Below are 15,188 nucleotides of genomic sequence, written 5' to 3' on the forward strand. Positions count from 1 at the left end.
AAAGTAGAAGTGGAACAAAAAGGTAACACGGACCCCCTCGCTCCGGCCCCCAGAGACCCCCACCCCCCCAGAGACCCCCGATCCCCCCCAGAGACCCCCGAACCCCCCCGAACCCTCCTGAACCCCCCCAGAGACCCTCGAACCCCCCCAGAGACCCCCGAACCCTCCCAGAGACCCCCGAACCCCCCCGATCCCCCCCAGAGCCCCCCGAACCCCCCCAGAGACCCCCGATCCCCCCCAGAGCCCCCCGAACCCCCCCAGACACCCCCCCAAACCCCTCCTGACCCCTCCAACTCCCCCAAAGTCCCCCCAGACCCCTCAGAACCCGCGACCCCCCCCCCGACCCCTCCCAACCCCTAAAACCTTCCGGACCCCCCAGCCCATCCCAGAACCCCCCAAAACCCCCCCAGACCCCCCCAACCCCCTGAGCCCCCACCCCCAGGACCCTCCTGAGCCCCCCCAACTTCCCCCCACCCATCCCCCCCCAAACTCCCCCGCCCCCCCCCAAATCCTGAGCCCCCCCCCCCCAATTCTTTCCACCCCGCACCCCAAAATCCTCCGCGGTGACCCCCAAATTCTGACCCCTCCCCCCGTGACCCTGCCCCCCCAAATTCTCCCTTCTCGCCCCAAATCCTGCCCCCCTCCCACCCCCCCGTTCATCCTGCACCCCAAAATCCCCCTCCCTCACCCCAAACCCTGCCCCTCCCCCTTCTCCTACCCCCCCGCACCCCAAATTCCCTCCCTGCCCCCACCCCCTCTGGGCCCCCCAAATCCCTCCAGCCCCTCCCCCAGCCCCTGATCCTGACCCCCCCTTCCCAGACCCCCCCGACCCCCCAAATCCTCCCACCCCCTCCCCTCCCCCAGCCCCCCCCGTTTCTCCCCTCCCCCCCTTCCCCTCCCCCCCAAATCCCCCCTTGTTTCCCCCTCCCCTCCCCCCCCCGCTCCCCAATACCGCGGGGGGGGGGGGCTCAGTGCACCCCTCCCCCCCTTAAGTAGCCGTCATTCGATTTGGGGGACCCCAGACCCCCCCAGTGTCCCCTCGGGGGTCCCCGAGACCCCCCCAGCCCCCCCAGGTCCCCGGAAGTGCCCCAGGACCCCCCCCCAAACCTCCCGGGGCTCCCCTCGAGGGACCCTGGGGACCCCAAACCCTTCGGGGACCCCCCCGGGACCCCCCTCGGGGACCCCCAAGTCCCCTGAGGGACCCCCCGAGTTTGGGGGGGGCCAGGCCGGAGTGACCCCTCCCCCCTCCCGTCACCCCTGGGGTGAGGCCCTAAATGGGGCGGGGGGGGCAATTTTGGGGGGGCCGGGGCAGCCCCGTGACCCCCCCCAGGACCCTCCACCCCCCCCAGCCGTGGAGACCCCCAGAGACCCCCCCCAAATCAAGCACCCCCCAAAACACCCCCAGAGAGGGGCAGCTCGGGGGGCAGGAGGGCAGGGAGGGTCAGCGTGGGGTCACCTGGGGGTCAGGGGGGCCGGAGGGTCAGCGTGGGGTCAGTAAAGGTCATCTGGGGTCAGTCAGGGGTCAGCTGGGGTCACTCCAGGTCATTTGGGGTCAGCCAAAGACAGCTGGGGTCAGTCAGGGGTCAGTGGGCTTCATTTGGGGTCAGTCAGGGTCAGTCGGGGTCAGTCGGGGTCAGTGGGGGTCAGTCGGGGTCAGTCGGGGTCAGTCAGGGGTCAGTTGGGGTCAGTTGGGGTCAGTCAGGGGTCAGTCAGGGGTCAGTCGGGGTCAGTCAGGGTCAGCTGGGGTCAGTCAAGGACAGCTGGGGTCAGTCGGGGTCAGTTGGGGTCAGTTGGGGTCAGTTGGGGTCAGTCGGGGTCAGTCGGGGTCAGTTGGGGGGTCAGTTTTGGGTCAGGGGTGCAGTTTTGGGTCAGTTGGGGTCAGTCGGGGTCAGTCAGGGGTCAGTTGGGGTCAGTTGGGGTCAGTCAGGGGTCAGTCGGGGGTCAGTCGGGGGTCAGTCAGGGGTCAGTTTTGGGTCAGTTGGGGTCAGTCAGGGGTCAGTCAGGGGTCAGTCGGGGGTCAGTCAAGGACAGCTGGGGTCAGTTGGGGTCAGTTGGGGTCAGTCAGGGGTCAGTCGGGGGTCATTTGAGGGGTCAGTTAGGGTCAGTCAGGGGTCAGTTGGGGTCAGTTGGGGTCAGTCAGGGGTCAGTCGGGGGTCAGTCGGGGGTCAGTTTTGGGTCAGTTGGGGTCAGTCGGGGTCAGTCAGGGGTCAGTTGGGGTCAGTTGGGGTCAGCTGGGGGGTCAGTTTTGGGTCAGGGGTGCAGTTGTGGGTCAGTCGGGGGTCATTTGAGGGGTCAGTTAGGGTCATTTGAGGGGTCAGTTGGGGTCAGTCGGGGTCGGTTGGGGTCGGTTGTGGGAGATCAGTTGGGGTCAGTTGGGGTCAGCTGGGGTCAGTTGGGGTCAGTCGGGGTCGGTTGGGGTCGGTTGTGGGAGATCAGTTGGGGTCAGTTGGGGTCAGCTGGGGTCAGTCAGGGTCAGTTGGGGTCGGTTGGGGTCAGTCAAGGTCAGGGTCAGCCAAGGTCACTCGGGGTCAGCTCAGGGTCACTCAGGGGTCACCCGAGGGTCACTCCCGGGCTCACTCGCGGGCGCAGCCAGGGCGTCGCCCCCGTGTCCGTCCGTCCGTCCGCGCGGGGGGGGCGGGGCGGGGGCAGGGCGGGGGCGGGGCCGGGGGCGGGGCCTGCGGGCAGGTGGGGGCGGGGCCTGCGCAGGTGGGGGCGGGGCCGGGCAGGGCCGCGGCTTCTTCCCACAGGTGTCCGGAGCGGGGGGCGGGGGGCCCCTAACGCTTCTCTCTCCTCCTCCTCCTCCCGCAGGGCCCGGCCGAGCCCCCCCGGACCGCGGGGCCCCCCCGAGCCTGTGAGTCTCCCCTCCCCCACCCACCCCGGGGACCCCCCCAACCCCCCCCAAAAAACCCCCGGGGCAGCGCGGGGGCTGCGGCACGGCCGGGCTGGGCTCACCTGGATGGGCACACCTGGATGGGCACACCTGGATGGGCACACCTGGATCCCTGTGCACACCTGGATGGGCACACCTGGATGGGCACACCTGGATCCCTGTGCACACCTGGATCCTTGTGCACACCTGGATGGGCACACCTGGATGGGCACACCTGGATGGGCACACCTGGATGGGCTCACCTGGATGGGCACACCTGGATCCCTGTGCACACCTGGATGGGCACACCTGGATGGGCACACCTGGATGGGCACACCTGGATCCCTGTGCACACCTGGATGGGCACACCTGGATGGGCACACCTGGATGGGCACACCTGGATCCCTGTGCACACCTGGATGGGCTCACCTGGATGGGCACACCTGGATCCCTGTGCACACCTGGATGGGCACACCTGGATGGGCACACCTGGATCCCTGTGCACACCTGGATGGGCTCACCTGGATGGGCACACCTGGATCCTTGTGCACACCTGGATGGGTGCACCTGGATGTGCACACCTGGATGGGCTCACCTGGATGGGCACACCTGGATCCCTGTGCACACCTGGATCCCTGTGCACACCTGGATGGGCACACCTGGATCCCTGTGCACACCTGGATGGGCACACCTGGATGGGCTCACCTGGATCCCTGTGCACACCTGGATGGGCTCACCTGGATGGGCACACCTGGATCCTTGTGCACACCTGGATGGGTGCACCTGGATGTGCACACCTGGATGGGCTCACCTGGATGGGCTCACCTGGATCCCTGTGCACACCTGGATGGGCTCACCTGGATGGGCTCACCTGGACGGGTGCACCTGGATGGGCTCACCTGGATGGGCACACCTGGATCCCTGTGCACACCTGGATCCTTGTGCACACCTGGATGGGCACACCTGGATCCCTGTGCACACCTGGATGGGCTCACCTGGATGGGCACACCTGGATCCCTGTGCACACCTGGATCCCTGTGCACACCTGGATGGGCACACCTGGGCACACTGTGCTCACCTGGATCCCTGTGCACACCTGGATGGGCACACCTGGATGGGCTCACCTGGGGTGTGTTCACCTGGATGGGCACACCGGAGCACACCTGGATCCTTGTGCACACCTGCAATGTGCACATCTGGATCCTTGTGCACGCTTGGGCCTACCTGAAGCTGTGCACACATGGGCACACCTGGATCCTTGGGCACACCTGGGCACACCTGGGGATGCACACTTGGGCATTTCTGTGCACACCTCGGGCTGCGGCACACCTGGATCCCTGTGCACACCTGGGATGGGCACACCTGGGCACACCTGGATCCCTGTGCACATCTGGGATGGGCACACCTGGGCACACCTGAGCTATGCACACCTGGGACTGTGCACTCACAGCCCTTCATGCACACCTGGACACGGCCACACACCCAGGTGCGCCCCCGTGCACACGCAGCCCCCGCACCCCCCAGCACACGCGTGTGCGACAGGGCACAGGTGGGGCAGCACACACACCTGGGCAGGTGTGGCAGTGCCACGCACCTGTGTGAGCACAAACACTCAGGAAGGTGTGACAGTGCCACACACCTGGGCAGGTGTGACAGTGCCACACACCTGTGAGCGTGCACAGGTAACCGCCGCGGGTGTGGCCACAGACCGGCACAAGGGTGGCAGCTCTTGCACACCTGTGCAGTCACACCTGGGCGTGCAAATGCGCTGCCGCCTGAACACACCTGGGCTCACACCTGTGCTCACACCCAAATGCACGGCCAGGAGAACACGTGCCCACACGTGTGTGCAAATGGGCTCGCACAGGTGTGTGAATGCACAGGTGTGTGAGTGCACAGGTGTGGGAATGCACAGGTGTGTGAGTGCACAGGTGTGGGAATGCACAGGTGTGTGAGGGCACAGGTGTGTGAATGCACAGGTGTGTGAGCGCACAGGTGTGTGAGTGCACAGGTGTGTGAATGCACAGGTGTGTGAGTGCACAGGTGTGTGAATGCACAGGTGTGTGAGGGCACAGGTGTGTGAATGCACAGGTGTGGGAATGCACAGGTGTGTGAGTGCACAGGTGTGGGAATGCACAGGTGTGTGAATGCACAGGTGTGTGAGGGCACAGGTGTGTGAATGCACAGGTGTGTGAATGCACAGGTGTGTGAGTGCACAGGTGTGTGAGGGCACAGGTGTGGGAATGCACAGGTGTGGGAATGCACAGGTGTGTGAGTGCACAGGTGTGTGAGCGCACAGGTGTGTGAGTGCACAGGTGTGTGAATGCACAGGTGTGTGAATGCACAGGTGTGTGAGGGCACAGGTGTGGGAATGCACAGGTGAGTGAGCGCACAGGTGTGTGAGGGCACAGGTGTGTGAGTGCACAGGTTTGGGAATGCACAGGTGTGTGAGCGCACAGGTGTGTGAGTGCACAGGTGTGGGAATGCACAGGTGAGTGAATGCACAGGTGTGGGAATGCACAGGTGTGTGAGTGCACAGGTTTGGGAATGCACAGGTGTGGGAATGCACAGGTGTGTGAGTGCACAGGTTTGGGAATGCACAGGTGAGTGAATGCACAGGTGTGGGAATGCACAGGTGTGTGAGTGCACAGGTTTGGGAATGCACAGGTGAGTGAATGCACAGGTGTGGGAATGCACAGGTGTGGGAATGCACAGGTGAGTGAATGCACAGGTGTGGGAATGCACAGGTGTGTGAGTGCACAGGTTTGGGAATGCACAGGTGTGGGAATGCACAGGTGTGTGAGTGCACAGGTGTGTGAATGCACAGGTGTGTGAGCGCACAGGTGTGTGAATGCACAGGTGTGTGAATGCACAGGTGTGTGAGTGCACAGGTGTGTGAGTGCACAGGTGTGTGAGTGCACAGGTGTGTGAGTGCACAGGTGTGTGAGGGCACAGGTGTGTGAGTGCACAGGTTTGGGAATGCACAGGTGTGTGAGCGCACAGGTGTGTGAGTGCACAGGTGTGGGAATGCACAGGTGAGTGAATGCACAGGTGTGGGAATGCACAGGTGTGTGAGTGCACAGGTTTGGGAATGCACAGGTGTGGGAATGCACAGGTGTGTGAGCGCACAGGTGTGTGAATGCACAGGTGTGTGAATGCACAGGTGTGTGAGCGCACAGGTGTGTGAATGCACAGGTGTGTGAGTGCACAGGTGTGTGAATGCACAGGTGTGTGAATGCACAGGTGTGTGAATGCACAGGTGTGTGAGTGCACAGGTGTGTGCAAATGGGCTCGCACAGGTGTGTGAGGGCACAGGTGTGTGAGCGCACAGGTGTGTGAGTGCACAGGTGTGTGAGTGCACAGGTGAGTGAATGCACAGGTGTGTGAGTGCACAGGTGTGTGAATGCACAGGTGTGTGAGTGCACAGGTGTGTGAATGCACAGGTGTGTGAATGCACAGGTGTGTGAGTGCACAGGTGTGTGAATGCACAGGTGTGTGAATGCACAGGTGTGTGAGGGCACAGGTGTGTGAGTGCACAGGTGAGTGAATGCACAGGTGTGTGAGTGCACAGGTGTGTGAGCGCACAGGTGTGGGAATGCACAGGTGTGTGAGTGCACAGGTGTGTGAGCGCACAGGTGTGTGAGCGCACAGGTGTGTGAGCGCACAGGTGTGTGCAAATGGGCTCGCACAGGTGTGTGAGCGCCCGGCTGCGCACTCCCCTGGACCCAAGGGGGGGTGCCCACAGCTGCTCCCCCCTGCGCACGCACCTGTGCCCGCCCGTGCTCACACCGCCCCCGCCCCCGCACACGCGTGTGTGACACGCCCCTCCCCCTCGCACCCGCGTGTGCCGCGCCCCGGGCGGGGGGGCCAGGCCAGGCTGGGGGGGGCGGGACCCCAGCCCAGGGTCCCTTTTGGGGGGGGGGGCGTTCAGATTTGGGGGGGACCCCGCTGTCCCCCGGGGGTCCCAGCCTGGCCCTGCCCCCATGGGGGGCCCCATCCCCCCCCCCCGGCGCAGAGACCCCGCTGGGGGCGGGGGCGGGGGGGGTCTCTGCCCTGGGGGTCCCCCCGTGTCCCCCGTGTCCCCCGTGTCCCCTTCTCTCCCGCAGCTCTAACCCCCCCGTTTCTCTCCCCCAGCCTCTCTGCAGCCGGCGCCGGACACCGGGACCACGCGCGACCCCCCCCAAAACCCCCCCCCACCCCGCCCCGCACCCCAAAACCGGGGGGGTCCCCCCAAACCTCCCCCCGCACCGGGGGGACCCCCCCAAGCCCCCCCCCCCCCGTGTCTCCGTCGCGCTCGATCGTCCCTGGCTGTGGGCCCGGGGGGGGGGAGGGGAAGAGCCCCCCCGATTTAGGACCCCCCCCGATTTGAGCCCCTCCCCCCCCGTTTTAGGGCTCCCCCCAAGGAGAGCTGCCCCTCCCCCCTCAGGGTGCTGCCCCCCCCCCCCATAAATAAAAGGGGGTCCCGGGTTCGCTGGGGGGGCACGGCCCCCCCCCCTTTTCGCCATTGCCGGGGGACATTCGGGGTGTCCCCCCCCCCATCCCTTCCCCCCATTCTGTCCCCTCTCCTCTGTCCCCTCCCCGGTTAAGGGACCTCCCCTCCCCCGTGCCCCCCCTTCCCTCCCCCGGGTCCCCAAAATTCCCCTCGGGGTTGGGGTCCCCCCCCCGCCCCCCCGTGGGACCCCCCAGTCGCTGATGAAACGCTTCTCTTTTCTCTCCTCTTCTCGCTGTCCCCCCCCGTGTCCCCTTCGTGTCCTCCCCGTGTCCCCCCCCGTGTTCCCCCCGTGTCCCCCCCCGTGTTCCCCCCGTGTCCCCTCTGCCCCTCTGTCCGTCTGTCTGTCCCCGTGTCGGTCCCCACCTTCACCACTGTGTCCCCACGTCTGTCCCCGTGTCCGTTTGTCCCCTGTCCCCACGCCTGTGTCCATCCTCCTGTTCCTGCCCCTGTCCCGTGTCCACACCCTCATCCCTGTCCGCCGCGTGTCCCTGTGTCTGTCCCCTCTCCTTCTATCCGTCTGTCCTGCTGTCCCCCGTGTCCCCCTCCATCCACCCCGTCGCCGTCTCCGTGACCACCACCCATCCGTGTCCGTCTGTCCGTGTGTCTGTCCCCCTGTCCCCGTGTCCCTCTGTCCCCCATCCATCCATGTCCCTCTGTCCCCGTGTCCCCCTGTCCCCCACCCATCCGTGTCCGTCTGTCCGTGTGTCTGTCCCCCTGTCCCCGTGTCCCTCTGTCCCCCATCCATCCGTGTCCCTCTGTCCCCGTGTCCCCCTGTCCCCCACCCATCCGTGTCCGTCTGTCCCTGTGTCTGTCCCCCTGTCCCCCATCCACCCCTGTGTCCCCATGTCTGTCCCCACGCCCATCCTCCTGTCCCACCATCCATCTCTGTGTCTCCTGTCCCTCTCTCCCCTCTGACCCTCTGCCCCCCGGCCATTCCCGTGTCCCCGTGTCTGTCCCGCATCCCTCCCCATGTCCCCCATCCCTCTCCATGTCCCACCCTCCCCGTGTCCCCACCCTTCCCGTGTCCCCGTGTCTGTCCCCCCACCCCTCCCTCTGTCCCCACCCTCCCCATGTCCCCGTGTCTGTCCCCCCACACCCCTCCCCATGTCCCCCATCCCTCCCCATGTCCCCCATCCCTCCCCACGTCCCCCATCCCTCCCCATGTCCCCCATCCCTCCCCATGTCCCCCATCCCTCCCCATGTCCCCCATCCCTCTCCATGTCCCACCCTCCCCCTGCCCCCCACCCTCCCCGTGTCCCCGTGTCTGTCCCCCCCACACCCCTCCCCATGTCCCCCATCCCTCGCCCCTCCCGCAGTTTTCGTGTGCCCGGGGGTGCCGCAGCGCGTGGGGCCGGCGCTGTCCACGCACGAGTCGCCGCACCAGGCGGGCGGCTGGTGCCGGGACCCGCTGCAGTCGGGGGACCGGCTGTACGTGCTGCCCTGGGTGCCGTACCGCACCGACACGCTCACCGAGTACGCGTCCTGGGCCGACCTGGTGGGCGCCCGCCCCGCGGCCACGCACCGGCTCCCGCACCGCGCCGACGGCACCGGCTTCGTGGTCTACGACGGCGCCGTGTTCTACAACAAGGAGCGCACCCGCAGCATCGTCAAGTACGACCTGCGGACGCGCATCAAGAGCGGCGAGACCGTGGTGGGCGCCGCCAACTATCACGACACGTCGCCCTATCGCTGGGGCGGCAAGACCGACATCGACCTGGCGGTGGACGAGGAGGGGCTCTGGGTCATCTACGCCACCGAGGGCAACGGCGGGCGGCTGGTGGTCAGCCAGCTGAACCCCTACACGCTGCGGCTCGAGGGCACCTGGGAGACGGGCTACGCCAAGCGGGCGGCCTCGGACGCCTTCATGGCCTGCGGGGTGCTCTACGTGGTGCGCAGCGTGTACCTGGACGACGACACCGAGCACCTGGGCAACGCCCTGGTCTACGCCTTCGACACGCGGCGCGGGCGCGGCTCGGCGCTGGCGCTGCCCTTCCCCAACCCGTACCAGTTCGTGGCCTCGGTGGGCTACAACCCCCGCGACAACCAGCTCTACGTGTGGAACAACCACTTCCTGCTGCGCTACGGCCTCGACTTCGCCCCCCTGGACGGGGACGGTGAGGGCGGGAGGGGGGCGCGGGAGGGGCGCCGGGGGTCCCCGGTGGGGCTGGGGGAGACGGGGGGAGAGGGCTTGGTGCTTAAAGGGAGCACCAGGAGCTTGGGGGGAGCCCTGAGGGTGCCAGTTTACTTTGGGGGTGCAGCCTCAGGTACGTGAGGGGGCTCCCAGGTGCTTGGGGAGAGCCCTGGGGGTCCCGGTTTACTTTGGGGGTGCAGCCCCAGGTACCTGAGGGGGGCCCCAGGTGCTCGGGGGAGCCCCGAAGGTCTCTGGTTTACTTTGGGGGTGCAGCCTCAGATACCTGGGAGGGGTCCCAGGTACTTGGGGGGAGCCCTGGGGGTCCCGGTTTACTTTGGGGGTGCAGCCCCAGGTACCTGAGGGGGGTCCCAGGTGCTCGGGGAGCCCTGGGCGTTCCCGTTGTTTGGGGGCGCGGTGCCAGAGCCCAGAAGGAGCCCCAGGTTTTTAGGGGGAGCTCTGGGGGTCCCCTTTTCCTTTAGGGCAGCCTCTGGTGCTTAGGGGGAACCCCAGGTTTTCAGGGGGAGCCCTGGGGTCCTTGGTTTACTTTGGGGGTGCAGCCTCAGATACCTGGGAGGGGTCCCAGGTGCTCGGGGGAGCCCCGGAGGTCTCGGTTTACTTTGGGGGTGCAACCCCAGGTACCTGAGGGGAGCCCCAGGTGCTTGGGGAGAGCCCTGGGGGTCCCGGTTTATTTTGGGGGTACAGCCTTAGGTACCTGAGGGGAGCCCCAGCGACCTGGGGGGATCCCTGGGCTCCCAATTGACTTTGGGGGTGCAGCCTCAGATACCTGGGGGGAGCCCCAAATGCTTGGGGGGAGTCCTGGGGGTCGCAGGGAAGCCCAGAAGGAGCCGCCGGTGTTTTCGGGGAGCCCTGGTTTGTGCTGGGGGGTCCAATTTGCTTTTTGGGGTGTCACACCCGGGGGCAGCCCTGGGGATCCGGGTTTACTTTGGGGGTGCCCCAGTTTACTTCGGGGGGGCAACCCCGAGTGCTTGGGGGGAGCTCCGGGGATCCCAGTTTGCTCTGGGGGTGCCCCCAGTTTGCTCTGGGGGGACACCGTGGGCTTGGGAGGAGCCCCGGGGGGGCCCTGGGTTCACTTTGGGGGGACCCCCATGAGCTCGGGGCCACCTCCCGGTTGATTTCGGGGGTCCCTGTGCGCCCCGGTCCCTTGGGGGGGGGCCATCAGCCCCTGCCCCCAACTGGACGGGGTCCCCTGGGTGGGGGGTTCAGGGGGGGGTCCCTCAGGCCCTGACCCCCCACTCCCCCCGTTTTCTTCCCCCCCCCCCCAGGTCCGGTGACGACGGAACCCCCGAGCGCGGCCCCCCCGCACCCCACGGCCCCCCCCAGCTCGGCGGCCCCCCCGTACCCCACCCCCACGGCCCGGCGGGGCCCCCTCACCCCGCGCCCCGGGCCCCCCCCGGGGGGACCCCCCCCGGGCCCCGCCCACAGCGCCGCCACCCCGGGGGGGTCCCCGGGACCCCCCAACAGCGGCCCGGGGGCGCCGCCCCCCCCGCCCGCCGCCTCCCGCCGCCCGCCGGGGGGGCCCGGGGGGGGCTCGGGCGGGGGGTCCGGGGGGGCAACGGGGGCGGGGGGCTCCGGGGGGGGGCCCGGGGGGGGCGGGGGGCGCCTGTGCGAGGCCAGAGAGGTGCGCAGGGTGCAATGGCCCGCGGCCCAGCAGGGGGCGCTCGTGGAGAGACCCTGCCCCAAAGGGACCCGGGGTAAGGGGGGGACTGGGGGAACTGGGGGGACTGGGAGGGACTGGGAGGACTGGGGGGGACTGGGGGGACTGGGGGAATGGGGGAATGGGGGGACTGGGAGGACTGGGGGGGACTCGGGGAATGGGGGAATGGGGGGACTGGGGGGACTGGAGGGGACTGGGGGGACTGGGGGGACTGGAGGGGACTGGGGGAACTGGGGGGATTGGGGGGGACTGGGGCGACTGGGGGAACTGTGAGGAACTGGGGGGAACTGGAGGGATCATGGGGTGAAGGTGCAGAGACCCTGCCCCAAAGGGACCCGAGGGAAAGGGGCGGCACCGGGGGGATTGGGGGGATTTCGGGGTTATGGGGTGAAGGTGAGACCCTGCCCCAAAGGCGTCTGCGGCACTGGGGGCACTGGGCAGGACTGGGTGGGCTCTGGGGGACACTGGTGACCAGTGGGATCCTGGGGCTCCGTGGGGTGCTGGGAGGTCCTGCAGGCTATGGGGGAACTGGGGGGGTTCTGGGGGGCTTGGGGGGGGTGTCCTGGACCCCCCCTTTGTGTCCCCTCCAGCGCCCTCCCGGTGCCCGCTGCGGGTGGGGGGGCAATGGGGGAGTCGGGGCAGTTGTGGGGTCCCCCTGACCCCCCCTTCGCCCCCCAGGCATCGCCTCCTTCCAGTGCCTGCTGGGGCTGGGGGTGTGGAACCCCCGCGGGCCCGACCTGAGCAACTGCACCAGTCCCTGGGTCAACCAGGTGGCCCAGAAGGTAACGGGGGAGCCCAGAACGGGGCCCGAAACTCTGGGACCCCAGAACACAGAGACCCCAGAACACAGGGACCCCAAAACACAGGGACCCCAGAATGGGGCTCGAAACACAGGGACCCTAAAACAGGGACCCCAAACCACAGGGACCCCAGAACATGAACCCCAAAACACAAGGACCCTAAAACATGGGCCCCAAACCACAGGGACTGCAGAACAGGGACCCTAAAGCACAGAGACCCCAGAATGGGGCCCAAAAGAGGGACCTCAAAACACAGGGACCCCAGAACAGGGACCCCAAAACACAGGGACCCCAAAACACAGAGACTCCAGAACACAGAGACCCCAAAACAGGGACCCCAAAATACAGAGACCCCAGAACACAGAGACCCCAGAACAGGGACTCCAAAACAGGGACCCCAGAACACAGGGAGCCCAAAATACAGAGACCCCAAAACACAGGGACCCCAAAATACAGGGACCCTAAAACAGGGACCCCAAAACACAGGGACCCCAAAATACAGGGAGCCCAGACCAGGGACCCCAAACCACAGGGACCCCAAAATGGGGCTCAAAACAGGGACCCCAAAACACAGAGACCCCAGAACAGGGACCCCAAACACAGGGACCCCAAAACACAGGGACCCCAAAATACAGGGACCCCAAACCAGGGACCCCAAACACAGGGGCCCCAAAGCACAGGGACCCTAAAACAGGACCCCAAAACACAGGGACCCCAAACCAGGGACCCCAAACACAGGGACCCCAAACGAGGGACCCCAAACCAGGGACCCCAAACCAAGGACCCCAGACCAGGGGATTCACCTAAACAGGGATCCCCCAAACGGGGACTCCCCTCCAACCCGGGTCCCACACAGAGCAGGGACCCTCCAGAAATGGGGACACCCTCAAATGGGGACCCTCCGAGCAGGGACCCCCCAAAAACGCAGATGGTCCCAAAACGGGCCCCTTTCCCCCTCCCCAAATGAGGACAGCCCCCAAATGAGGACACCTCCGAGCAGGGACCCCCAAATGGCGACCCCCAGAAAAGGGGATACCCTGAAAACAGGGGACCCACCTGGGCACCTTCCCTGTCCCAGTGACACCCACCCCCCCCCAGAGCCACCCTGGGACCCCCCCAGATCCTCCGTGACCCCCAAACCCCTCCCTGGAGGATCCTGGGGTGTCCCTCCCTCACTCAGGGGGTCCCCCGCCCCTCCCCCGCCCCCCCAGCCCCCCTGTCGGCCCCCCAGCCCCTCTGTAGCCCCCCCACATCCTCATGGCCCCCCTCAGGGACCCCCAGGGGGGGCTGAGCCCCGCTCAGGGTGCCCCCAAACCCCCCCGGGGAATATCGGGGAGCCCCCCTCACCTGTGTGGCCCCCTGGAGCCCCCCAGATCCCCTGAACCCCTCCTCGGGTCCCTGTGGACCCCAAACCCCTCCTTGGAGACCCCTCAGAGCGCCCCCGTCCCGGGGGGGCCGAGCCCCACTCAGGGGTCCCCCCAAACTCCTTCCGCCCTCCAGGGAGATATCGGGGTGTCTTCCCCGAACTCGTGGGTGCCCCCCAGATCCTCTGTAGCCCCCAGATCCCCTGAAACGCCCCCAAGCCCCCCTTGGAGACCCATCGGAGCACCCCCACCCCACAGGGGAAGCTGATCCCCGCTCAAAAGGTCCCCCCAACCCCCCGGGGGATATCGGGGAGCCCCTCCCCAATGCCGCGGGTGCCCCCCAGACCCCCTGTAACCCCCCCCAGACCCCCACGGCTCCCCCAAACCCCCCTTAGAGACCCATCAGAGCACCCCCATCCCACAGGGACCCACAGGGGAGGCTGATTCCCTGCTCAGGGGGGTTCCCCCAACCCCCTGGGGGATATCGGGGAGCCCCTCCCCAATGCCGCGGGTGCCCCCCAGACCCCCTGTAACCCCCCTCAAACCCCCACGGTTCCCCCAAACCCCCCTTCCAGACCCATCGGAGCACCCCCATCCCACAGGGGAGGCTGATCCCCGCTCGGGGCAGCCCCCGAGCCCCCCGGGGGATTTCGGGGAGCTCCCCCCCGACCTGCGGGTGCCCCCCCAGATCAAGAGCGGGGAGAACGCGGCGAGCATCGCGGGGGAGCTGGCGCGGCACACGCGGGGCCCGGTGTTCGCGGGGGACGTGAGCTCGGCCGTGCGGCTGCTGGAGCAGCTCCTGGACATCCTGGACGCGCAGCTGCAGGCCCTGCGCCCGCTCGAGAGGGAGTCGGCCGGCAAGAACTACAACAAGGTGCGAGCCCAAGGCGGGATTTGGGGGTTCAGCCCGCTGGGGGGGCACTCAGGGGCCGCGGGGAGCAATGGGGACGCAGCGGTGGCACAGCCCGGACGCGCGGCTGCGGGCCCTGAGCCAGCTCGAGAGGGGGAAACTGCACCAAGGTGGGAGCCCAAAACAGGGATTTGGGGGTTCAGAGGGTGGGGGGACAGTGGGGGCAGGTGGGGGGCTCTGAGCGCCGAAAGAGGAAGAGTTACAGCAGGAGCTAGGACAAGGTGGGACCCCAAAACCCCAATTCTGGGGTTCACCCCGCTGGGGGTGGTGACCAAGGGGGGGACACGTGCCTGTGCCCCAGTTTTGGGGTGCCCCTGCCCCAGGGGTTGAGGTGCTCCTGCCCCGACTTTTGGGGTTGTCTTGGCCAGCTTTTTGGGGTTCTGCCCCGAATTTTGGGGTTGTCACGCCTCAGATGTTGGGGGGATCCTGTTCTAGAGGGCAGACACCCCTGCCCCGAATTTTGGGGTGCTCCTGACTGGATCTTTGGGGTCGCTGTGCCAGGCCCCTTCTGTCCCATGTTTGGGAGTCCTGCCCCAAATGTTGGGGTTGTTCTGACCCGGACTTTGGGGGCTCCTGACCCAGATTTTGGGAGGTTACTGCCCCGGATTTTGGGGTGCCCCTGGTGCAGGTTTTGGGGGTCCCACCCCCTCACCTGGGGTCCCCTCCCCAATTTCATTGTCCCCCAGATGCACAAGCGGGAGCGAACCTGCAAGGATTACATCAAGGTGAGGGGGCGTGGCTGGCAGGGGGTGTGGCCACGAGCGATGGGAGGGGCTTTTGTGGGTGTGGTGGGCGTGGCTGAGCGGGTGGGCGTGGCCGGAGGTCATGGCATGGGTGGGGTCTGTGTTGGTGGGCGGGGTTTATTGGGGGGGGTCTGTGTGGGCGGAGCTGGGGGATGGGCGTGGGCAGCGTGGGCAGGGTCCGGAGGTTCAGGGAGCCCTAGAGGC

General features: G+C 67.1%; 1 protein-coding gene across 1 annotated transcript in view; it reads left to right on the forward strand.

Annotated features, from left to right (window-relative positions):
- ADGRL1 (adhesion G protein-coupled receptor L1) overlaps positions 1 to 15,188 on the forward strand; it is a gene marked incomplete at both ends in the record, with an annotated part of 57,346 nt that overhangs the window by 20,050 nt on the left and 22,108 nt on the right. Inside the window, 7 exons of the mRNA XM_082299334.1 lie at positions 5 to 22; positions 8,678 to 9,475; positions 10,776 to 10,780; positions 11,123 to 11,204; positions 11,846 to 11,949; positions 14,020 to 14,205; positions 14,928 to 14,966. Of these exons, the coding sequence (XP_082155460.1) occupies positions 5 to 22; positions 8,678 to 9,475; positions 10,776 to 10,780; positions 11,123 to 11,204; positions 11,846 to 11,949; positions 14,020 to 14,205; positions 14,928 to 14,966 (1,232 nt within the window). The remainder of the gene's footprint in view (positions 1 to 4; positions 23 to 8,677; positions 9,476 to 10,775; positions 10,781 to 11,122; positions 11,205 to 11,845; positions 11,950 to 14,019; positions 14,206 to 14,927; positions 14,967 to 15,188) is intronic.

The sequence above is a fragment of the Coloeus monedula genome, assembly GCF_965178545.1.
Source record: "Coloeus monedula genome assembly, chromosome: 31".
NCBI lineage: Eukaryota > Metazoa > Chordata > Aves > Passeriformes > Corvidae > Coloeus > Coloeus monedula.